We start from the raw sequence: 26,433 nt of genomic DNA, 5'->3' as shown, positions 1-26,433 counted from the left end.
TGGATGACACGATTATGGAGCCTGACAAGTCCCAAGATCCGCAGTTGGCAAGCTGGAGACTGAGGAGAGCCAATGGTGTATTTCCAGCCCAAATGCTGGCAGACTTGAAATCCAGGAAGAAGCAATGTTTCGGTTAAAGTCTAAAGACAGGAAGAAATCCCATGTTCCAGATAGAAGGCAGTGAGGCAGGAGTAATTCTCTCTTATTGAGGGAAAGGTTAGCCTTCCGTTCTATGTAGGCCTTCAACTGATTGGATGAGCTCCACCCAATTAGAGAGGAGAATGTGCTCTACTCAGTGTAACAATTTAAAAGTTAAACTCATCAAAAAAAAAAAAAAAAAAAAACCCTCATGGAAACACCCAGACTAGCCAAATATCTGGGCATCCCATAGCTCAGTCAGGTTGATGCATAAATTAACCATCACACCTACAGAAACAGGGGGGGAAAGGGAGAGGTATAATTGAATTCAAAGAAAACCACGGATAAAATGCCTATCAAAACTTAGAAAGACCCATTTTATTCTCTCTTCAGTTGTTTTTAAATCCATCGCATCTGAGTGCTTTTGAAAACATAGAAATCTGTCTAGACTCTGTATAACATATATGAAGAAATTGAGATACAAAAAAGTAAAGTGACTTGTCCAAGGTCACACAGCTCATTAACCATAAAGCTAAACTAAAAGCAAAATCTTACAACTTCAGTATTCTTTCTAGGCATACACTAGCATAATTTCCTCTTTATCGCCTGTATGTGTGACATGAGAACTGGATAAAGTAACAAACTGAATTTCAAAATGTCAGTGGTAAATGCATTCTTGATACATGACTGTCTTTTGTAAACATGTACATCTGTGCAAAGTAATGATTATGCTTCAGATCTCAAAGTACTTTGGGCACAGTTATTCCTGAGCAGTGTGATGATTTGGAGTTGATTCAAAACACACTCTGTTCATCCTCTCATAAGGGTTTTTGAACAAAGAAAACAAACCTTTAACATTGCCTGTGAAAGTAAAGGGCATGATAAGAAGGTGTGTATCCAGGCATGGAGCCAGAATGAACTATTCATTTTCAAGCTGTGGTCACTGAGAGAAGATATCTCTTTTAACCTAACTAGGTTGGAAAAGCACTGCTTTCTTCCTCCATATGTAGACTAAAAATATCATTTCTCCATTCCCAAATGGTGTGTTTCTGTGTGAGTGATCATGGGTAATCAATGCTTTCTTATGTTTCTAAAATTTGTCAAGTTTTCAGGTAAATATTCATATAGAGACTTTCACATTTTCAGATTAGTTTTGTAAAAAACTAATTACAAACCCGCATGAGGGTACTGATGCTTTCCCTTAATGAACCATTTGCAAAGTTTCCATAAAAGGAATCTCAAAATAGATTATAATGAATTCCTCTGTCGCACATTATCATGGAACAAAGTGGTACATTTTTAGAAGTGGGCTACTGAGAAATGAATCTAGCAGGGGAGGCGTGAGTAGAAGACATCTAGAAGAAAATAAGTTTAAACACTTCTCTTTGGCTCACTTGCCTGGGTTTGTACTGCAGCTACTGTACTTTGATACTGAAGAAGCAGGACTAGATATTTGCAAGTCCAAGCAGGAGGACTACAAGCCTGCAAATTTAACAGCTGGAGAGTGTTGTGGTGGCTGCTTTCCTGTGGTAAGCTGATTTACTTGCTTAAGGTCTGACCTCATCATCCTGTCAGCATGGGTTCCCACCTACACGGTTAGCTGCAGCCTTCTGCTTCTGCTAGAAGGCTACAAGTATTCACAGTGTATCGTAGGCAGTGGGGGAGGGGAGAGAAAGCAAGAAAGACTGCTCCGGCACTTGTGCTTTTGTTAGTTCTACAGAAGAGGCAGAAAAACAAGAGATAACAAAGGCTCCGTTTCCTTTCTGTGAGAGAAGGCTTTTGTCTTTCCTCCTGCTACAATGTCAGTGTCTGGCAAGAAAGAGTTTGATGTGAAACAGATCCTAAGGCTACGCTGGAGGTGGTTTAGTCATCCTTTTCAAGGTTCCACCAACACTGGAAGCTGTCTTCAGCAGGAAGGATATGAGCACAGAGGGACCCCGGTTCAGGGCAGGTTGAAGAGCCACTCTCGGGACAGAAACGGACTGAAGAAAAGCAACAGTCCTGTCCACCACAATATACTGGCACCAGTGCCAGGACCGGCCCCTGCCCATCAGAGAGCCGTTCAGAATTTGCAGCAACATAATCTGATAGTACATTTTCAAGCAAATGAAGATACTCCTAAGGCAGTTCCAGAGAAGAATTTATTCCAAGAAGCTTGTGGGAAACGCGCACAAGATTTGGAGATGATGGCTGATGACAATATAGAAGATTCTACAGCAAGGTAAGAGTTTTTGGTCGCGTAACTGAAAGCCGTAATTTCAGTTAACTTAACCTCTACAATTCATGTTTAGGGTTTAAATAGAAAGTGTCATAATAATCTCTGAGTTTGTATTCAGCCAATCAGGGTCTCTCAGAAACCGTTTCCTCAAAGTTTATAAAAGAAAACAGCAATAACGAATACGTCTTGATAATTACTGGAAATTTGGGGTGTGGGTTATGAGTTTACTTCTATTTTCATTAAGAATTCTGTTTCAATTCTAAGAAATGTTTATTGTAATTACTAATGTTCTATAAATACACTCCGTGGCTCAGATGTTTAAATGCAATTCTTTGTACAAGTGTTATGAATCACAGAAACTCTTTCTGACATTGAGTTAGGCCAACTTTGACAAAATAAAAGCTGTGACTGATCAGCACATCCTTATCTGTTTCCTTAGTACATAGTTGCTATATTGACTCTTAAAGCTGTGTTATCTTTATGTGACGATATGGAATATCTGGCGTTCGGAGACTCATTTCAAGTTTTATTACTTTCATAGCTAGTTTGTGCAAGCATGAAAATATTCTGCATAAAGCAAGTAATACGATGCTACTTACAGCAATGTGATCTTAAAGCGGGAAATGGAGCATTTCAGCTTTTACACAAAATGAAAATTGAATAAACAGTGACTATATCGTGTAGTTTGGGTATAGTTCAGAAAACAGTCGATTTTATCTTTACTTTTATGCCCACCGGTATTGTTTGAGTGCAGGAAAATTACGTTCTGTTCTCTAATACTGTCAATTATAACTTAACCTAGTGTATCTTTATCTCTTTGTTTTTTGCTTTTTCGCTGTCAGACATTTTTATAGTCCCAACTTGTTTTAGACACAGTTGATAATATTGGCAATGTAATTAATTTTTAGTAATGCCATAGAAAAAGAAGTGTTTTTATGCATTTTAGATCATATAGTAGTTCAACATGCTAATTTATTTGGAAACCTGTATATTTGGCATACTATGTTTCCACATAAAAATAGAGAAGGACTGGCAGATTCACTTCTTAATATAAGTTTTCCCAATATAACAACCTCACAGTTTCTTGCTTTCATAAATTCAAAACAGAATATCAAAAGAAGCAGCAGCCTAACAACATTACAGCAAAATGATGCCTTTATAGGTACTCAGTCTTGTTGAAGTATAAACATGCAGAAGACTTTGTGAAATGTCATTAATAATAAAGTTAGATTGTCTGCCATATAAACTTCTCAGGAAATAAGGCACGTATGTGTGAAATTTTCCTAAGTATTTTGTGCTTGTCCGTGGAAAAGCTATATAACTGTAGGGATTGCAGGTTGCATTTGGTATAGCAAATAAGACTCTCAGAGTAATACAGAGTCCATAATTTTAAATTCAGCAGGCTTTCAAATTTGTTCTCCTCACCAAGAACAATTTTTTAAAACTGCTGAATTTGGAGATTAATAAATGAATTTAACTCTGTTGTAGAGAAATTTAAATTACCAACTGTGACCTGGGAGCAAAATTATTTGAGAATACATGAATTAATTTTCTAGTATGAGAATGTTTACAATAAAATAGATGTTAGAAAAAATGTTAGATAAAATGTCAAATTTAAAGCGTCATCAAATGACAGTTTTAAAAAGTGCATTCATCCTTTGATTTCATTCCTTACATTTTTTATTTTCTAAAGAAATACCTTGTTAATTATTCTATGGTTTCATTGGAAAGCTAACATTTTCTTAACATACATACAGGAAATGGTTTTGTAGGTGTGCCAAGGATATCTTAGGCAGGAGGGGGCTAAATTGAGGATCTTATTAATTGAAATACAGTGGTTTATTACCTTCTCCTTACCCATTCTAGATCTTCCTGTCTTGATGCAGCATCATTTGAGAAGGAGCTTCCTGGTGCCTTGCTTGTCCAGTGCCCCTCTTCTTCAGCAATATTGGGGAGCAGGAAGAAAAGATCCTAACAATTTGGCAGCAGGCTGCCATCCCCTCAATATAACTCCAGTGGTTTTTTAAAAAAGAAAACAGTAGTGAGTGTGGAGAATTATCATACTAGTACAAGATGAGCTATGACGCTCAGAGCAAAGCAAGGCTCTTTAAACCACCCTGATTTCTACAAATATTATGGGGAATAAATAGAGAATGGACTACATTGCAAACATGCAATACAACAGAATAAATCACAATTCGTCCTGGAAAGGATATTAAAGCCAACATTCTTAAAGTTATGTTAACATGTTGGTTTGGAAAGTTAAAATCCAAATATATTCATATGCAATTGAACTATAAGTACATAGAGCATTTAGGAACAGCTCTGTATTGTGATCCCACACTGTGAGTATTCACATACCTGTATGCTGGTCATCAGAGACCTGTGCTCAATTATCATTTTACTTTTGTCCTAGTTATCTACTAACTCTGCATCTTTGATTCCCCATAACTACCTTGCTGAAGTGTCTTTTCCTTATTTCAACCATAGCATTCCAACAAAAAGAACACATATTTTAACATTGTGTTATGATTATGCTTCTTATGTGACAGAATATTTAATTATGAAATCATATATATAGGTATTTGCAATTGCTCATAAGCATTATTGCATAAGTATACAGACGGATGTCACCGTGTTAACATGAAAAATCACGCTTACTGCATTTGCTGAAAGAGAGATGTCGTGATTTCCTCTTGTGTTCGAAGACATTGCATAAAATGCAAATGAACCATTTATGGACCAAGAACATGCCCCAGTACAAAATTGGACATTTACAGAACTGTTTAATTCTAAGGAATTGTCAGGAATTGGGACCATGCCCTTATTTTACCTGTTGGGGTTTCAGGCTTTTGCACAACCTACCAACTGTACTGATACGTGACTTTAAATATTTTTGTCATCTGTGCACTGCCAGTAAAGACTCCATTCTTTCTTTACTAGAACGTTTTCCAAGTTTCAAGTGAGGTTTGCCTAGAAAAAATGAGCGGATGTTATTGTATATGTTGCTATCCAAGAGAAAGTAGGATTGGATGAATAAGACTTAGAATTTATTAATAATTTGTTCCACAAAGATTCAGCATTCGTTGTGCTCCAGGCACTCTTCTAGATGTTAGGGATAAAACAGGATCAAAACAGAGAATCTGTTTTCATTGAATCATTGAATACACATTCTAATGGGAAGAGAGAGGCAATAAAAATAAACCAAATTATAATATTTAGGTGATTATAAATAATATGACAAAAATTAATTAGAAAGAATAGAGTGAAGTAGAGGGCACTCCTTCAGATAGAGAAGGCTTTTTGGATGAGGTAATATTTGAGTAGATATTTAAATGAAGTGAGAAAAGGCAGAATGTCTGACTCAAGAATTTGAAGCAAATGAGAGGTTACTTCTCCTGTGCCAAGGGAGTACTTAACCACCATATATGGTTTTCTATGCAAATCAATGCCACATGTCCCCACAGAGTCCATTGATTAATGTTCAAAATATTCCTTAACCTGTGAACTAAAAATTATGTCCTGCCCTGTTATTCATTATAGTGATTTTAGGATCACATGCATGGTCCATGGCCACAGAGGTGACTTTCCAGCCATCCTGTAACCATGTTGCTCTTTTGCCCTCTGGGGATATGACTATTCAGCCAGTGTGGCACGTGCCTCATACAGAGACCTCTCCCCTTTAAGAAAATAGACACATGACAGTGTATTTGCCTTTTTTAACGAAACGATTCAGATAGGGTCAAATGTATTGTAGGTCTTCATCCTTAACACAAACCCATCTGTTTTGATATCCGCTGGGGAAATATTCATGCATAAGAGAAATTCTAAGTCTAAAACAGTGAAACTTGTTGTAAAATTATTTCCCGTAAAGCAGAAAATGAGATATGTGGGTATCTGCAGGGAGTGCTTTCCAGGAAGAAATCAATTTCATGGGGCCTGAGATGGGAGTGTGGTTGATAGTGCATCTGGAGAAGCGTGCTCAACAGAGAGAGTGGTAGGAAATGACTTTGGAAAGGTAACAATAACAAAGCAATACTAATACAACATTAAAAATAGGAAGTACCTTTTGTTGATGCTCACTGTGCGCCAAGCGTGGAGTACTTTACGTATATTTTCTCTGGCCCCCAAGGGAAGACTTTGAATGTGAAACTGTTGCTGACATCTACAATTGGTATTTCTCCAGGTATTATATCTGTTAATGTTGTTGTTGCCTATCTTCTTACAAGGTGAAAATAGTGTAATTTTCTGAAGTTCAGAATTAGACCTGCTTCACTTAACTACACTGCATTATTCAGTAGAGACTTGTATGTCAAATGAAAGAATGGGAAATGAACTACAATTATATTGTTATTTACAGAAAGGTTAAGGTTAAATCTTTTTGCCTGTGGTTTAAAACACACCACACAAAATTACATAAGTTATTCAATTGCCTTACTACATTTAGAACATTACGACAAAAAATTTAAATTCATTGCAATGATTCCTAACATATTTAGAGATGAAACCTTTGCTGGTTGATTTCAAATCCTTGCTACTCGTCGCCTCAATCCTGAGAGTGAGGTACCATGATCCTCATGTCTCGTTCCTGACCGTATGTTATCACATATATAATTAAGTTAACATTCATTAAAATATGCTTAATATTTGAAAATTTGGGGACTGTCATTTAAGGAACTTGGTGATACTTCGGAGACATATACTTTTATGGTTAAACATAGTTGTTATTTCTGGTATGTGAATGACATCATTTAATTTTTGCGTTTGGAAATAGAAATAAAGGCTTCAAAATGCATTATACTATATAACAAGTGGTGTCAAGAGCAGCATATTAATTAGTGATGTCAAGAGCAGCATATTAATTATATTGACGTGTTGCAAATTGCACAAATGTTCAGTCACTTTGTACTTTAAAGACTTTTCTGGAAACTTGTATGTCTTCTTTCTGACTCTGGTCCCTAATGCTGATCCTGTTGATGCCTTAAGACATTATAAGTCATATGACTTTATTCGTGAAAATAATTGCAGTGTTTTATACATATACGTACACATATATGTATATGTATGTATTCGTACCAGTGTGAAGTTATTTTATTTAAAGGAGAAGGAAAAACTGAAATCAAGGAGGAGCACTGGGGAACACTGGATCCTCAGTTAAAAAAATCGAGTCAAAATCAATATTCTGAAAGATGAACCTGGAACATCTTGTAGTGCCAGAAAATAAGTATTCAAAAAAAATGATGCAGGTGTGTCAAAGGGACACAGGGATTAACGAAAAAGCTCCCAATAGCCAAAACTGGAATAATTTAAATAGCAAAATGAAGTACTATTGGATTGCAAATCATAATATAAGATAAACACCCATGAGTCCATACTGATATAAATAAATGATTGAATAAATGAGAAGGCTGGCCGTGGTGGCTCATGCTTGTAATCCCAGCACTTTGGGAGGCCGAGGCAGGCAGATCACTTGAGGTCAGGAGTTCGAGACCAGCCTAGCCAATATAGTGAAACCCCATCTGTACTAGAAATAGAAAAATTAGCCGGGAGTGGTGGCAGGCACCTGTAATCCTAGCTACTCAGGAGGCTGAGGCAGGAGAATTGCTTGAATGTGGGAGGCAGAGGTTGCAGTGAGCCTGGGTGACAGAGTGAGACTCCATCTCAAAAAAAAAAAAAAATATATATATATATATAAATACATAAATAAAAGAATAAAGACAATTTTTTTTGTGCAGAAGAATTTCAAATAATTTATGCCAGCACTCTGCCCTCAAAGAGGTCGAGCAGAATACTGAGCCTTAAGTGTAAGCTGCACATAGTGACTTCTTTCCAAAGGGTGAATACGACATGAAAGAAGGGCAGGAAAGTGGAAATTTACACGGTTGGTGGAGAAGCCTGACAAATATGAACTTAGCCAGATATGCAAGTTTAACATCAAAAGTGCTCAAAATTGCTAAAATTTTAGACATTCTCACCAAAAAATAAAAATAAATTGGTGAGGTGACAGATATGATAATTAGGTTATTGAATATTTTTAATGTATACATAGATCAAAACATTGTATTGTACCCCATAAATAAGCACAATTATTAACTGTCAGTTAAACATTTTAAACATTAAAATATTGTTTGATCATTTGACAGTATGTACACTTAGTGCGATGTAATGACAATAATATTTTGCCTTTGTTATCTTCCTCCTCCGTCCCCATCATTCCAATCTAATCATGAGAAAAACATCAGAGAAATTTACATAAGGGGACATTCTACAAAATACCTGGTCTATACTCTTGAAACTGTCAGTATTATCAAAAAAGAAAATCTGAGAACCTGTCAAAGTCAAGAAGAGCCAAAGGAGACATGAAATATAAATGTGATGTGTAACAGAAAAGGGACCTTTGGTGGAAACTGAGGAAATTGAATAAAAATGGACGTTAGTTAATAATAATGTATGAATATTGGTTACTTAATTGTAACATGTTTACGATACCAGTAAAATTTTAATAGTAAAATAAATTGAGTGCAGTATATGTGGGGACTCTAGTCGACAATTAAACTATCACAGGTTTTCTTTTTAAAAATGCAATATTTTAGCAAGGGCTGTCTCAGTGAATCGATTTCCTAAGTCAGCAATAAAAGACCATCCAATTGGGAAAACTGGGTATTGGTCGTCATTTGTTTTGCTTGTGTTCGTTGGCAACTAGTTAATGTAATACTGAGCCAAAATCAATGGGCTGTTACCACCTCTAATGCATAAGTCCTACACATTAAAGACAAGATAATATCCTAAAGGCAATCCTATGGAAGTTAGCTAAAGTTCTGATAACATCTAGTAACTACATGCAGTATCAAATCTGATTAACATGATATTAATTATGGCTGTCATTCAGTGTAAATCAAATTTAAGGATGTAGCAACTAATAAAATCACAGTTGGGTATAACAGAAAAACTTATTTTTTAATCATTGAGGATTCCACGGACACTAATGAAGTGGTATATATGTATTTGTATTTTCAAATAAAAATATGGCCTGCTACTTTAAAATAATATTTACATTGCCATGGTTTATCTCTCAAAAGGAAGACAATGACAGATACAAGACAGTCTTTATTATATAAAAATTTGTGTCATCTTCCTATGCTAAAAGAAAAATATAGTCATTGAATATATCTTACTTATGGTGTTTCTATTCCATTTAGATAATCATTTCACCATGAAGAATGGAAAATTTTCAGCTATGGTGTTTGTTTGAGAAATAAGATTTTACAAGTAGACCAAAAATAACTATCTAAGAAAAGGTGACTTAGAAGTGAGAAAACCTAAATCAAATACTTTCCAGTTTTAGGATTAAATGAGCATCATTGAAACTTTGAACATTAACCATTACATAAAGGTTTACTCTGGTAACTTATAAATTATGTATTAAATTTAATTAATAAATTTAATATATTTTAATAATTTAATATATACTTAATAAAATATAATTACATTTTAAAGTATATATTTGCTAAATCAATACATATATATTATACTTATACTATCATTTGTACTGAACGAGACCACATATCAATTGTCATATTTATTGAAACTATCAGCAGTGAATTCATAGTCCTTTGTAACTTCTGGTTAACTTTTCTTAGCCTATCACTATTAGTCACTATGAATCATCCCTTGCATGCTTTTAAATATTACTGTACAAAATGTGTGTCTTGCCCTCCTCCCCACATTGTCTATTGCTCTTTCTTCATCAGTAGCCATACTAAATACATTGCAATTTTCTTGGCACAGCTATAACATAAGCAATTGGTTCTTCATCAAGCCCTGGGTGGCTCACTAAAGGGAAGCTATCTATTACATTTCTTGTCTACCCTTTTCCTGTAAAACTAGACTGCTATCAGCACAGTGAGACTTAGGTGTCCTTTTCTGGTTAATGTTGATTACAGTACCTGTAACAAAACTGAAAACAATGCATGAGTAACAGACTGTCACATCAAATTGTAAGCAACACAGCTACTTAATTGAGTCTGAAGTATGTTGCAACATGTCAAAATTCAGTTGTTTAAGATGTTTCTGCCATTCTAGAATTATTTATTGAGCCCTCATTTATGTGCATTATGGTTTCCGACTCACAGAAATGAATACAAAGGTAAATATTATGTGCTAATTTTCACCAGAGGCTTATGGCATAGTTGGAGAGATAAAGTGTATTCAGTTGAAAGGCTTCATGACTGTGAAAAAGAAGTGCAATATAAGAATACTTTAAATTGCTTAGTCATTGAGCTCCATAGGCATTCAAAGAAAAGAAAATCTTTCTGGCCAGAACAATCTTGGAATGCTTCATGGAGGTGACATAATTTGAGATTAAGCTTGATGAATTGACACATTTTAACACAGCTAGGGGAAAGAATTAATTATAGGAAGAAGCAAAAACCTTTCTACTGCCTTTCTAGGGAAAAACGTGATGAAGCAGAGAAGTTTAATGTATACTCCAATGGAAGATTTCAGTTTCGTCAAAACGAAAAACATATATTGGAGAAGAGTACAAAATGAGGAGACTGAAGAAGAAGGTCAGAGCTATATTATGGAGGCTCTTAAAAGACAAGATAGGGACTCTGAACATTTCCTTAGAAGTCAGAGCTTATTAATCCTCAAGAAATCTCCAAAATATATTGTGTGTGCGAATATTTTGAGGGAGAGGTTCCATTCACTTTCCTCAGGTTCTCAAAAAGTTCCATTTTACAAGAAAATTTAAGAAGTACTGTTGTAGACAATGAGGAAAGAGTGAAAACTATCAAACTATGAAATGAAATAATGAAAACAATGGAAAATGTATCATTTAAATTCCTGAGCAACAGATGAAAATATTGTGCAATTTTTAGTTAATGAGATTTTTGCGAGGAAGTTTTCCCAGGCAGTTAGAAACACCTCACTTTTATATTTACACAAATTGTCATCTTGACATGTATTACCTAATCTACTATAAAAGATTCCAAGCTTTTGAGAACATTCTTAAAAATATACTTCTGCAGCCCTGTATCCTAAGCTGTTGCATCATAGCACCATCTTGAAACTGGACTCACCATTACAGTGTGTCCTGCATTGGAGGCCAATAGCCACTTATACCCATTGTCCCTGAGGCCTCATCATCATTCTGTCACATTCACATGGGTGCCTGCAGCACCACAACCCTGGCTGCCAAGAGCCTGGGCCTGATGTTAAAACGAAGACCTAGGCATCCAAAGCCATGTGACCCTCTCCTCCCTAGGAAACAGTTGGACTTGCACAGCAGAGAATCGTCTGAACAACATGCCAGCTTCCCACACCTGCACATATATGTGTGTGCCCATGCCCAGCCTCATAGCCAGTTTAATGGCTGTTCTGACCCCCTGGAGAGCTTTCCACTCACACACATCCAGCATGACAACCAGCCTGGTGTTTCCTTCCCAGCAAAACGGTGACACTGCCATCCCAGAGCTCCACAGCCTAGACCACTGATATACATGCCATATAAAAGTAACATTCTAGGATTCATCCATAGGAAAGAAAGACTTTCTCTGGGAAAGCTACTCACAAAATTGGGAAAAAAAAAAACAATTGTTCTACTAGATGCACAGATACCAACCTGAGCACACAAGAAACATGAAAAAGCAAGGAAACATAATACATACAAAGAAACATAATAAGTTTCCAGCAGCAGATTACTGGAGAATGAAATTCTGTAGCATCACAACCTTGGCTGCCAGGAGCCTATGCCTGACGATAAAACTAAGACCTGGGCATCCAAAGCCTAGAAAGAGTAGGGAATGTAGAAAGAATATTTACAAAATGCCTGAAAAAGAATTTAAAATAATGAGTATAAGGAAACTCAGCACGATACAAAAAAAAATTCAAACAAACGATTCAGAAAAATTAGAGAAACAATTTGTGATCTTAGAAATTCAACAAAGAGATAGATATAATGAAAAAGAAGCAGAAATTTTGGAGCTGAAGAATTTCATAATGAAATAAAAACACAATTGTAAACTTAATAATAGACTAGATGAAGCAGAAGAATTTCTGAACTCAAAGGCAAGCTTTGGAAATAACTCAGAGGAAAAAATTAATAAAAGAGAATGAATAAAGCCTACAAGACTTATGAAACACCATTAAATAAAGAAACTCACAGTTTAAGAGTGTTCTAGGCTGGGCTCACACCTGTAATCCCAGCACTTTGGGAGACCGAGGCAGGGGGATCATGAGGTCAAGAGATTGAGACCATCCTGGCCAACATGGTGAAACCCCGTCTCTACTAATAGTACAAAAATTAGCTCACTGTGGTGGTGCATGCCTGTAGTTCGAGCAACTCAGGAAGCTGAGGCATTGGGGGTCGTTTGAACCCAGGAGGCAGAGGTTGCAGTGAGCCAAGATTGCACCACTGCACTCCAGCCTGGTGACAGAGCAAGACTCAAAAAAAAAAAAAAAAAAGGAATGTTTCAGGGAGAAGCGATGGAGAAAGTCACAGAAAACCTGCTTAACGAAGTAGCTAAACACTTTCCAAGTATGACATCTTATCACGATCATCCAGATTCAGGAAGCTCAAATGCTTCCAATTATGTTCAACCCAAATATATCGCCTCTGAGTCAGACTATAAACAATCTGTCAAAAATCAAAGACAGAGAGAGAATTCTAAAAGCTACAAAAGGTAAGAACCAAATCACATTTAAGGGAATACTCATTGGACTTTCAGCAGATTTCTCAATAGAAACTTTTCACGTCAGGAGAAAATGCAATTATATAATCAAAGTGATAAAATAAAAAAAAAAAAAAACACTGTCTTCCACTAATCTCATATTCAGCAAAGCTATCCTTTTCAAATGAAGAAACAGTAAAGACCTTCCTAAACAAACAAAAGCCGAGGGAATTTATGACCATTAGACTGGTCTTACAAGAAATTCTTAAGAGATTACTGCAACTAAAAATGAAAAGATGATAATTACTATAACAAAAACAGGAAATTATGAAACTCACCAGTAAATGTTAATTCATAATCCAACTCAAAATACTCCAGGGCTATAATGGTACTATGTGCATCATTCAATGTTCTAGTGTAAAGGTTTAAAGTCAAAATGGTGGAAAAGAAGAGTTACAATTAGTGACTAAGTAATACAGAAAAGTTTTAGTATACTCAAATTGAGTACAGTTAATATAATGATTAATATTATACCTTAAGTGGAAGAGAAAGGTATTCCTTTTGACAAAGACCTAGTCATGAGAACAATCAGGAAAACTTTTCTGTAGTTCCCTAGGAGAGTATAGAGTCTTCAATCTTGATCTTTTACCATTACATTCTCTATATGTGAGCCCTACAGTATAGACTGCATATGCTTCAGAAAGAAAATGTTTGTTTCCCAGAACAGTCATGATACTGCATTATTATGTTTTTCAAAAAATGGCTGGACATAGCAGATAATCTCAGAGAAGATTTGGAGACATAAAACCATACTTTTTAATATCCTTTTTTTGAATAAAGACTATGCCAAATGTAAAAACTAAAATGTACCTTGATAAGACAATAAAGAGATTCATTTTCTTTGAGGACGTAATGTCCAATTATAAAACATTTAGGTCAATATAATTTAAATGCCTTAATCCAGAGGCACTTCATGTTCCATGTTAATTGGGCAACTAGGATACTATATTACAAGTTTCAGCAAGTACTATAAGCAAATAATTATAGTAACCAGCACAATGTGATGAAAATTCATCTCCTTAAAACAAACACGTAGTTTAGATCATAAAACCTACTCAGTTTTCTCATTGTTAGTAATGAGCTTGCTTATTTTTACTCCCAATATTTCTCAGTAAAAACCTTCTATGAGGGAAAAGAATTCAAGAGCTTCCTGTAGAGCCACAATGAATGATTTAACAAAAATCAGGGTGTAGTCCAAGGATAAAGAACATTGAAACCAGATTATTAAGTAAAGGGAGTTTCAATTAGGAGTGATGGTCAGTTTATCTAGTCAAGACCAGAAAACCAGAAATAGGAATCTCTGATAAAGGTGACACAAAAAGGAATGGAAAACCAAGTTTAGAAACTCAGCAGGAATAAAAGAAAGCACGTCTGTTAAATGTATAAAGTTATAAAGGTTGCAACACAGTAGAATGATGGGGGCAGTTCATTTTCAGAGACCCTAGTAAATGTAGCTACTCCTGGGGCAATTCTCTTTCCTGACATTGCTAAATAAGACCTTGGACTTCACTATGCCCAATAATTATGTAGGGAGCTCATTAAAAATGTAGTTATTCACTATCCATTACCACAGAATTTGACTTATTGGTTTAGGGGTAGAACATAGGAATTTGAATGTTTAACAGACTTCTCATGTAATATTGACTCAGGAACCAAACTTAAAAACAAAACAAAACAAAACAAAACCACTGTATTAACTCCTGACAGCCCAGTTTATCAGGATTCTTCCAGAAACCTAACACTTGATATATTGAAACATGAAAGAAATAAATGTAAGACTTGAATCTGTGACTTACAAGTTCCCACATGTTGACCAGGTGGATGCTTAAAAACAATAGAGTCAACAGCATTAATTTAACCTTCCACCCCTCCTACATGTTATGTGCAAGGATGGCAAAGAAATAGAAATGGAGATCCTTCCCTGAAGGGGTTCATAATAAAGTTGGAATAAAAAAAAACTACAACCACTCATAAAAGCTTTAAGAGTAATTACAAAACAGCAACTTGGCATGAATCACCTGGTGTTTAACAGTATAGAAGCTATTCAGGATAACTAAGATGGAAGTAGGGTTAATGATTCAAGATCTCTTGAAATGCAAATGTAGAAAGTTTAATCCAAGAATAGAAGGTGGAAAATGGGATGAAAAATTAAGCCCTTCTTTACAAATCATGAATCTGATTAAGATATTTAATATGTTAAATAATCACCGTTCAGAAGCACTTGTATGATCTTAATAAAGTGGAAAAGAAAGTTTGGTAGCAATTTGTATACTTCTTGCACCTGATCAAGATTTCCTTTTATTTCTACATTAAGTACTGTATATACACTTGAACTTGCTACAAATGATTAGAACAAGTACATATGCTATAATTTCACAACTAGTGCATATCTGAGGATGAAGAAAATATTTGCTCTGGATTTTTTTCATCCTTTCTACTTCCATTGAATTGACCTTATAATAATCACATATTTACAGATATATTAGCATTTTAGAAGTAGAAGGGACTTATAAAGAAAGACCACACCTAATTAGTGGCAAAACTGGGGCTATAAAGCCAAATTTCCTAATGCCTGGCTTCTCACAGCAGCATATTTTACTCCTTCCTTCTGATAAAATTATGAATGTTCCATCATCGTGATAGCTGAAGATATTAGAAAATGCTTAGATTAGACTGATCACAAAATTATTTGGAGTTAAATAGGTGAAATAATTGTGCCACTTTAAATCCCATAACTACCGTATCAAATTAGGACATTTTACAAACCTTAAGTTAAATCATCTTGGTTCCACTCTTTGCAGAAAATATCTAAAATATTCAGCCAACTCAGGAGCAACGATTATACTCTGTAAATTATCTATTAGCACCTGGGAGCTTTTCTATACTCTCAGTTCAACAGCAAGGCAACAGGGTCTCTGGTTGGGGATTCATCTGGTCTTTCAGCTTCTATTTATTAGTTGTTTTGTGATATGGTTTCGATCTGTGTTTCTGCCCAAATCTCATGTCTTTTTTTTTTTTTTTTTTTTTTTTTGAGACGGAGTGTTGCTCTGTTGCCCAGGCTGGAGTGCAGTGGCCGGATCTCAGCTCACTGCAAGCTCCGCCTCCCAGGATCCCACCATTCTCCTGTCTCAGCCTCCCGAGTAGCTGGGACTACAGGTGCCCACCACCTCGCCCGGCTAGTTTTTTGTATTTTTTATTAGAGACGGGGTTTCACCATGTTAGCCAGGATGGTCTCGATCTCCTGACCTCGTGATCCACCTGTCTCGGCCTCCCAAAGTGCTGGGATTACAGGCTTGAGCCACCGCGCCTGGCCAAATCTCATGTCAAATTGTAATCTCCAATGCTGGGAGTGGGGCATGGTGGGAGGTGATTGGATCATGGGGGTAGTTTCTTATGAATAGTTTAGCACCATCTTTTTGGTGCTGTTCTCATGACAGTGAGCTCTGGTTGATAAAAGTGTGTAGCGCCTCCCCCTCTCTTTTACTCCTTCTCCAACCATGTGCAGTGCCTACTCCTTCACCTGCCATGATTGCTAAGTTTTTTGAGGCCTCCTAGAAGCTAAGCAGATGCCAGCATTATGCCTCTCGTACATCCTGCAGAACCATGAGCCAATTAAACTTCTTCTCTTTATAAATTACTCGATCTCAGATACTTCTTTATAGCAATGCAAGAACGAACTAATACATTTGGGTAATCGAGAACCAAATGAATTCCCATTTAAACTGTTACCATTTTGAAGTAGATCAATTTTGCAACTTTGTTCAAGAAATAAGGAGTTAATTTGAATACTACTGACAAGTTCTCTGAAACCTAGCCAACAATTACCCTAAAACAAATTCGGCCCTATTCTCTTACTCTCCCTTCAGCAGTATAAACCTGATGATAAATATAAATATGTAAAAATTTCTATGATGACTTTTAAAGTTACCTTGCAATTTTTCTCTTCTTTAAGCCAAATTGTCAGAAATGACGTAAGATTCTTGAAATTCCCTTTGTCGTCCCTCTAGATAATTTAGTTAGTCTTACCTTGACAGCTATATGCTACTAAGGGTGTGGCTATCATGTATTTTTTATTTTTGTATTAAAAGCAGCTTGCAAAAATAAATGAATACAGTTTACTTGTTCCACTAAATTTTAGGTCATTAAAAGAGAAGAGAATACTTGCCAAAACATAAAAAATTATGAAATAGCTGATACTGCTGCCACTGAGGCTCAAGTAATAGATATTTTCCCTTGTATAAAATAATTTTCTTTTGCCATTCTAGCATAGCATAAAAGTTTACAGGGCTATGAGAATATTAGTCATTTAGTGAAAATACAAATCTGAAAAAAATGTGAAGAAAGTGCAAGTGGGGGGATATTCTGTGCAAACTTAATATATAGTATGTCATTATATTTTCATTTTGAAGAAAAAATATAATAGCTCTCCTAAGATTAATTTAAGAAAGTACTGTGTAAGTGGTTGATTAAATCATTCTTAAGTAGCTTCATTGTTATATAATATTAAAATTTAATTTATAAGTTTTTGAAAAACAGCTTAAATATCTATATTTACTTTTCATATTGTATCACAAATATTAGTTTATGATTAACAAATAAATATAAACAGAATTGCTACTGATTTGTTGAATAATAATTGTTTATATTTGTCTATAATTGTTTATATTTTAAATGTATATCTAAGAACAAAGAACAATGCTCACTAAGAGAACTGCTATAGCCAAGGTTGCATCTACAATGCTGGAAAATAATGAAGTGCATTTAACATAAATATAAAGATAGCTTGATGTTTCCCCTGCCTTTTTGCCTTAGTTAATATGTGGAAACTAAGAGATCATTGGCTTGGAGAAATGTGTTTTTTGAAAACACATTGACTGTTTGACTAAATCAAGAAGGTATAATAAAACACATTGTTTATTTATAATATTAATTTGAATTCTAAAGAATGTTTTCTTCAAATTATTTTATTTTTATATTAATGTTCTGATTTTATGTTTTCAATTTTAAATGGAAATTACAACAATGATTCGATGACAGTCACCTCAAAGTTTCAGTACTATTTAACACGTATTATATAAATATATATAGATAGGTAGTTATATAGATATAGATACACATATACATACACACTTCTTAGAAAAGACTACACTTTCAAAAACCATGCCCTGTTATCAAGGTACAACTAACTAAATATATTTTGGTTTACTAATGAAATGCTTAAATGAAACTTAGTTAACATAAATATGAAAATATTTCCTTTGAATTTTACTTAAATTTTTAAAAATCTCCTATTTCTTTAGTTACCTATGTCAGTAGCTATAATCTCATTCCTCTCATTTGATAAAAACTAAGATCACACGGCCTGAAAAAGAGGGATATTGGAAAATTTTATATGGATATGGTACTTGTAATTAATGTCAAGCATTTTAAGAATTGAGAAGAAGGCAAGCTCAAATCACTTATTTGGTATTTTATTAAGAAACGCTTTATAGGGCACGCATTTAACAGTATGTGAATCTGGTGTGCTGGAAAGCAACAATCCTGTACTTAATGCCAAATACTAACGCATGAATAAAAAGGTTGAGAATCTCACTTCAGATCTTCATTTTATGCTAGGCATAGACAACATCGAAACTCCTATTATTTTCCAAAGTCTGAGCTTTTCTCTTTCTCCCCTTCTTAACTGCTTCTTTCTTCATTATTTTAGTTCCTTTCCTAAGATGGGATGAACAGAAGTAAGAATTGATACATGGAGAGGCATCTCAGCTGTAGGCTTACTTCAAGAAAGTGTCTCCAGGGTGTAACAGAAGTCCATATGAATCAAAAGGGGATGTTATTCTGAGCCTATATATGTTAGGGACGACTATGTCATCATGTCAGGGTTGTATTGAAACTGACCATGTTATAAAGGTTGTGCCTAAATATCTGAGTATGAACTATGAGGATTACTGGTATTTGTGTTTGAAAGCTATTATAATTATTCCACTAATTTTTGTTTTTTAGTGTTAATTTTATTAACACAGGTAAAACAATTTAGGGTAACAGAAATATCTTTGGAAAAAGTGGTAATTAATTTTTAGAGATGTATTACTATATTCAGACTGTCTAATTAAATTAGAAAACTTTCTTTGGAAGTTTAGTAAATTCCATTCCTACCAGTCACCATGGGAAAACCCAATTGGAGCTCATATTTTTATTAAGAACTTTATTTTGTGGTAGCTTCCTGGAACCCTGTGGCAAGATTTAAAGAAAAGTCTCAAATTCTGCCACTGTATATTATTCGTGCAATTTTTACTATGAGCTTCACTTATCTCCATATCCTTCATTTTCAATCCTTCACCTTCCTTCTCTTAAACTTCGAGAATTTATTGTTAGAAAACTTGGAAATTTAGAGAAACAATATCACAGACCTCAAAACCGAACTTAATCTTATATTTGAATTGCTTCACTTGCTGGACATTGTTGTCGAAACCATTTCATTTTTTTACATTTAATTCAGGAACATAGACTTGGCAAATACTAAGTTAAGAAAAATATAAAACTTTTCATCTTTTTTAATTTTATGAATATTTATGGCTAAAATACACATTAACATTTGAAAAGGAAGTACTGCATAGAAGATAAAATAATTCGTAATGTTCATGAAATTAGCAAATCCCAAAGAAATCAGAAATATACAAATTAGATTCTGTATATTATATATGCAGTATAACATACAGTATATAAAATGGTTAAGACATTTGTGCCATTTTTGTTTTAGACTGTTGCCGTGCTAGTATTTCTAAAATCTTTCACTCCTGAAGCTTTTCATCATTTTGCAGTATCTGCTGCACTTTATGAGAGGTGGTAAAGAGGACATAAAACTGTTTTTTTTCCCCTCTATTCAACCTTTTTGTGATTATTATTTTAAAATACAAAATATACCCTGTTTTTCTCCCCAGGGTCTAAAGTTCCTTTAATGTCTTCTTCTTATCTAGAAGGTAACTTAATTTTTTCTACTTAAAAATATTCTTGGTAAGTTTTTCATTATTTTTTACTCAATGCATCTGATTTTTTGACTAGTTATTTATTCTGGGCTTCAGAAATACTGAATAACTTGTTTTTATTACTTTTTTATAACTTGCTATTTCTCTAGGATTATTATTATATATATATGTAATTTTTTTGCATCAAAAACTCACATTATGACAATGTTTTGGTAATGGCTATTACCAACATCTGATGAGATACCAACATCTGATGAGAACATCTGTTGTGCTGGAAAGTAACAATCCTGTACTTAATGACAAATAATAATGCACGAATAAAATAATGCACATCCTAACATCCAGCATTACTCTATTTAGTAAACTTCTTCCCTGATAAACTGATTAGTCAATCCTTTCACCCTTATCTCCATCTATGAAGAGCCATTTTCTTATTACAGTCATGCGTCACTTAACAATGGGAATACAGTTTTAGAAATGTGTTGTTGGGCAATTTTGTCTTTGTCTGAACAGGACAGTGTATTTACAAACCAAGATGGGCTAGTCTACACATGTAGGCTATATGGTATATTATATAGCTACAAACTTGTATATGATATTACTGCACTGAACATTGTAGGCAGTTGTAGCACAATGGTACATATTTGCATGTCTAAACATAAAAAGTACGGTGAAAATATGACATCAAAGATAAAAGAAGGGTACAACTGCATAGGGCACTTGACATAAATGAAGCTTGCAGGACTGGACGTTGTTCTAGGTGGGTTAGTGATTGAGTGGTGAGTGACTGTGAAGGCCTGCTGTATTACTGTATGCTGCTGTAGACATTATAAACAGTGTACACCTAGGCTACACTAAATTAATTTAAATGTTTTCAATAATTAATTATAGCTTACTGTTACTTTTTTACTTAATATTTTTAACTTTTATATTATTTTACTTTATATATTTTTTAACTTTATATTTTTAACTTTTTGATGTTTGTAATTATACACTTTGAAACACAAATAACACTCTACAGCTGTGAGAAATATTGTTATATCCTTCTTCTATAAGTATTTTTCTGTTTTTTAAATTTTTATTTTCACTTTTCAACATTTTTTTGAAAAACGAAAGCACAAACGCACACATAATCCTAGACCTACACAGAATCAGTATAATCAATATTACTGTCTCCCACCTCCACATCTTGTATCACTGGAAGGTCTTTGGGGCAAGCATACACATGGAGCTGTATCTCTTATGACAACATTGCCTTCTTCTGGAATAACTACTGAAGGCCCTGCCTGAAACTGCTTTAGAGTTAACTATTTTTAATAAGGAATAAAGGAATAAGCTCTACAATAATGACAAAAAGTATAATATAGTGTGTATATATATATATATATATATATATATATATATATATAAAAGCCAGTAACATCATTATTATCCTTACCAAATATTATATATAATTAATTGTATGTGCTATATAGTTATACAACTGGCAGTGTAGTGTTTGTTTACACCAACACTATCACAAACATTTGAGTAATGTGTTTCATTATGACATTATGACAGCTATGATATCACTAGATGATAAGAATTTTTCGGCTTCATTATAATCTTAGGGAGCCACTGTCATATATGCAGTCCACTGTTGACTGAAACATTATTATGCAGCTGCTATGATTTGGCTCTGAGTCCCCACCCAACTCTCATCTGGAATTGTAATCCCTGTGTGTTGAGGGAGGGACCCGCTGGGAGGTGATTGGATTATGGGGGCAGTTTCCCCCATGCTGCTCTCGTGATAGTGAGGTTGTTCTCATGAGATCTGATGGTTTAAAAGTGGCAGTTTTGGCCCGGCACGGTGGCTCACGCCTCTAATCCCAGCACTTTGGGAGGCAGAGACGGGTGGATCAAGAGATCAAGAGATCGAGACCATCTTGGCCAACATGGTGAAATCCCGTCTCTACTAAAAATACAAAAAATCAGCTGGGCGTGGTGGTGCATTCCTGTAGTCCCAGCTACTCAGGAGGCTGAGGCAGGAGAATCACTTGAACCTAGGAGGCAGAGGTTGCGGTGAGCCGAGATTGTGCCACTGCACTCCAGCCTGGGTGACAGAGAGACATTCCATTAAAAAAAAAAAAGAAAAGGGGCAGTTTCCTCTGCGTTCTTGCTGTCTCTCCTGCCACCTTGTGAAGAAGGTGCTTGCTTCCCTTTCACCTTCCACCATGATTGTAAGTTTCCTGAGGCCTGCCCACCCATGCAGAACTGTGAGTCAATTAAATCTCTTTTGTTTATGAATTGCCCAGTCTCTGATAGTATCTTTATAGCAGTGTTAGAATGGACTAATACAGATCATTTGTACTGGTAGTGGGACATTGCTATAAAGATAACCTGAAAATGTGGGAGCGACTTTGGAATTTGGTAACAGGTGGAGCTTGGAACAGTTTGGAGGTCTCAGGTAAAGATAGGAAGATGAGGGAAGGTTTGGAACTTCCTAGAGACTTGTTGAATCATTTTGACCAAAATGCTGATAGTAATGTGAGCAACGAAGTCCAGGCTGAGGTGGTCCCAGATGGAGATGCAGAACTTACTGGGAACCAGAGCAAAAGTCAAACTTGCTGTGCTTTAGCAAAGAAACTAGCAGCTTTTTTTTTGCTCTTGCCCTAGAGATCTGTGGAACTTTGAACTTGAGAGAGATGATTTAGGGTATCTGGCAGAATAATTTTCCAAGTAGCAAAGCATTCAAGAGGTGATCTTGCTTTTCCTGAAAGCTTACGGTTGTATGTGTTCACAAAGAGATGATTTAAAATTTGAACTTATGTTTAAAAGGGAAGCAGAGCGACTGGGCGCGGTGGCTCAAGCCTGTAATCCCAGCACTTTGGGAGGCCGAGATGGGCGGATCACGAGGTCAGGAGATCGAGACCATCCTGGCTAACACGGTGAAACCCCGTCTCTACTAAAAAATACAAAAAGCTAGCCGGGCGAGGTGGCAGGCGCCTGTAGTCCCAGCTATTCGGGAGGCTGAGGCAGGAGAATGGCATAAACCCGGGAGGCGGAGCTTGCAGTGAGCCGAGATCGGGCCACTGCACTCCAGCCTGGGCGACAGAGCGACACTCCGCCTCAAAAAAAAAAAAAAGGGAAGCAGAGCATAAAAGTTGGAAAATTTGCAGCCTGGCCATATGATACAAAAGAAACCCATTTTCTGGGAAGAAATTTAAGCCTGCTACAGAAATGTACAAAAGAAACAAGGAACTGAATATTAATAGCTAAGACAATGAGGACAATGACTTCTGGGTATGTCAGAGATATTTGTGGCAGCCCCTCTCATCCCACCTGGAGGCCTGGGAGGGAAAAATTGTTCTGTGGAGGAGGCCCAGGACCCTGCTGTACTGTGCAGCCTTGGGAGCCCAGCCCTTGCATCAGCATGCCCTTGATGTGAGACATAAAGACAAAAAATATTACTTTGGAGCTTTAAAATCTAATGACAGCCCAGCTGTGTTTTGGACATGCATGGGGCATGTGGCCCATTTGTTTTGGCCAGTTTCTCCCATTTGGAATGGGAACATTTACTCAATGACTGCAGCCTCATTGTATCTTGGAAGTCACTAACTTGCTTTTGATTTTACAGGCTCTTAGGCGGAAGGGATTTGCCTTGTCTCAGATGAGACTTTGAACTTGGACTTTTGGGTTAATGCTGGAATGAGTTAAGACTGTGGGGGACTGTTGGGAAGGCATGACTGGTTTTGAAATGTGAAAAGGACATGAGATTTGGAAGGAGCCAGAGGCAGAATGATATTGTTTGGTTCAATGTCCCCATCCACATCTCATCTGGAAATGTAATCTCTTTGTGTCTCGAGGGAGCAACCTAGTGGGAGGTGACTGGATTATGGGGGTGGTTTCCCCCACACTGTTCTTATGATAGTGATCGAGCTATCGGGCGATCTGGTGATTTAAAAGTGGCAGTTTCCCCTGCACTCTCTAATTCTCCTGCCGCCTTGTGAAGAAGGTGTCTGCTGCCCCTTTGCTTTCCACTATGATTGTAAGACTCCTGAGGCCTCCCAGCCATTTGGATCTGTGAGTCAATTAAACCTCTTTTGTTTATGAATTACCTAGTTTCAGATAAAATCTTCAAAGTAGTGTGAGAATGGACTAATACAGCAGAACATTATTATATTTAATATTCAGTTTGGGGAAAATAAAAGGGGAGGCAGAGCAAGATGGTAGAATGGAAAGTTCCACCAATGGTCCCCCCGAAAAAGGACACCAAGTTAACAACTGTATACCCACAAAAAACACCTTCATAAGAACCAAAAATCAGGTAAGCACTCACAATACCCGCTTTTAATTTCGTGTACACAAAAGAGGCACTGAAGGGATGGAAAAAAATAGCTGTGAATCTCAGATGCCATCCCCTCCCCAACACCCAGCAGTGGTGGCATGGTGCAGAGAGCTTCTCTGGGTGCTGGGGAAGGGAGAACACGGCAAATGTAAGGCATTGAACTCGCTGTTGTTTTTTTAGAGTACAAAGGAAACCCAGACCAAACTCAGCTGATGCCCACCCACAGAGGGAGCATTTAAACCAGCCCTAGTCAGAGGGGAATCATCAATCCCAGGGGTCTGAACTAGGGTCCACAAACATTGCCACAAAAGGCCAAAGTGCTCTCAGTCTCTAAACTTGAAAGGCAGTCTAGGCCATAAGGACTGCAACTCATAGGTGAATCCTAGGGCAGAACTAGGATCAGAGAGCGTGGACTGGGAGGTATACGCCCTACTGAGACAAGAGCTGGGGCAGCCAAGGGAATGCTGGCATCACCCCTCTTCAAACCCAAGGCTGAAGAGCTCCTGGCTCCAAAAGAGACCCTTTCTTCTAGTTGAGGAAAGGACAGGGAAGAATAGGGAGGACTTTGTCTTGAATCTTGGACACCAGTTCCGCCACAGCAGGATAGGGCATCAGTCAGAATTATGAGAACCAATTCCAGTCCCTACCTCCCAGATGGCATTTCTAAACACACCCTGGACCAGAAGGAAACCTGCTGCCTTGAAGGAAAGGACACAGCCATGCCAGCGTTCATCATCTGCTAAGCGAAGAGTCCTTCAGCCCTGAATAAGCCAGCAGTGATACTCAGGTACTAACTACGTCCATGATCTAGGTATGCCTCTGAGACTTCTTGACCTAAGGTATCAACATCAGCAGAGGAGGGAGAGTGAAACACCATGTGGATCCTTGGGGCCCCTGATTTCAGGACTTGACTTTTAGATGGCATTTCTGGACCTGCCCTAGGCCAGAGGGGAGCCCACTGCCTTGAAGTTTGAGTCACAAGCCAGGGAGCACTCACCACAAGCTGACATAAGAGACCTTGAGCCTTAAGAGAACATTGGTGCTAGTCTGGCAGTATACCTTGTGGCCAGGGGTAGTGGTGGCTACAGGGTGAGGTTCCTCTGCCTTTGGAAAGGGGAGGGAACAGTGGGAAGAGCTATGTCTTGTGTTTTGAGTGCCAGCTCAGCCACAATACAGTAAAATACAAAGTCCGTGTCTAAGAGTTTCAACTGTAGTCCCTGTCAACCAGACGGCACTCCTGGACCCACCTGGGACCTGGGGGACCTCACTGCCTTGAAGGGGAAGTCACAAGCCTGGCTGTCTTTCAAGTCAAGTCCTTGAAAGAACATAGGCAGTAACCAGGAAATAGTTACAGTGGGCCTTGGGTGAGACCCAGTGCTGTGCTGGCTTCCAGTCTGACCCAGTAAAGTTATAGTGATGGTGGTCACAAGGGTATTTGTGTATGTCCACACCAAGCTTTCAGTGGCTCAGAATAGAGAAAGAGACTGTATATTTGGGAGAAAGTAAGAAAATACAACAAGAGTCTCTGCCTGGTAATAGAATTCTCCTGGATCTAGTGTAAGACCATCAAGGCAGTACCTCTATGAGTCTTCCAGAACCACAGCATTACAGGGCTTAAGGGGTCCCACACCAAAGCAGATATAGCTTACATCATAACACTAACATGCTTTTAAATATCTGGAAAGCACTTCCAAGAAGGAAGGCTACAAATTAGCCCAGTCAGTGAAAACAACAATAAATACATAACCCTTAAATGCTCAGACACCAAAAAACATATAGTAGGATCAATGGCATTCAGGAAAACATGAAAACACCAAATGAACTATATATGGCACTAAAATGAACTAAATATGGCACTAGTGACTAAATCTTGGAGAAAGACGTGATATTTCAGACAGAGAATTCAAAATAGCTGTGTTGATGAAACTCAAAGAAATTCAAGATAACAAAGAAAATGAATTCAGAATTCTATCACATGCATTTAGCAGGTATTAAAATAATTAAAAATAATCAAACATAAATTATGCAGCTGAA

The 26,433-nt window shown here is 36.6% G+C and overlaps 1 protein-coding gene across 2 annotated transcripts in view; it reads left to right on the top strand.

Annotated features, from left to right (window-relative positions):
* The first annotated feature begins 1,845 nt into the window (after nt 1-1,845).
* Nucleotides 1,846-26,433, top strand: part of KLHL4 (kelch like family member 4) — a 179,105-nt gene continuing 154,517 nt past the window's right edge. Inside the window, exon 1 of one of the 2 annotated variants that reach the window (XM_023202337.2) lies at nt 1,846-2,359. In XM_023202337.2, coding sequence (XP_023058105.1) covers nt 1,938-2,359 — 422 coding nt within the window. In that variant the 5' untranslated portion in view covers nt 1,846-1,937. The remainder of the gene's footprint in view (nt 2,360-26,433) is intronic. The other variant, XM_023202338.1, reaches the window with a different exon arrangement.

The sequence above is a fragment of the Piliocolobus tephrosceles genome, chromosome 12 (assembly GCF_002776525.5).
Source record: "Piliocolobus tephrosceles isolate RC106 chromosome 12, ASM277652v3, whole genome shotgun sequence".
Lineage (NCBI taxonomy): Eukaryota > Metazoa > Chordata > Mammalia > Primates > Cercopithecidae > Piliocolobus > Piliocolobus tephrosceles.
Note: the sequence above shows the minus strand (reverse complement) of the source record. Positions and strands in the feature narration are given on the sequence as shown.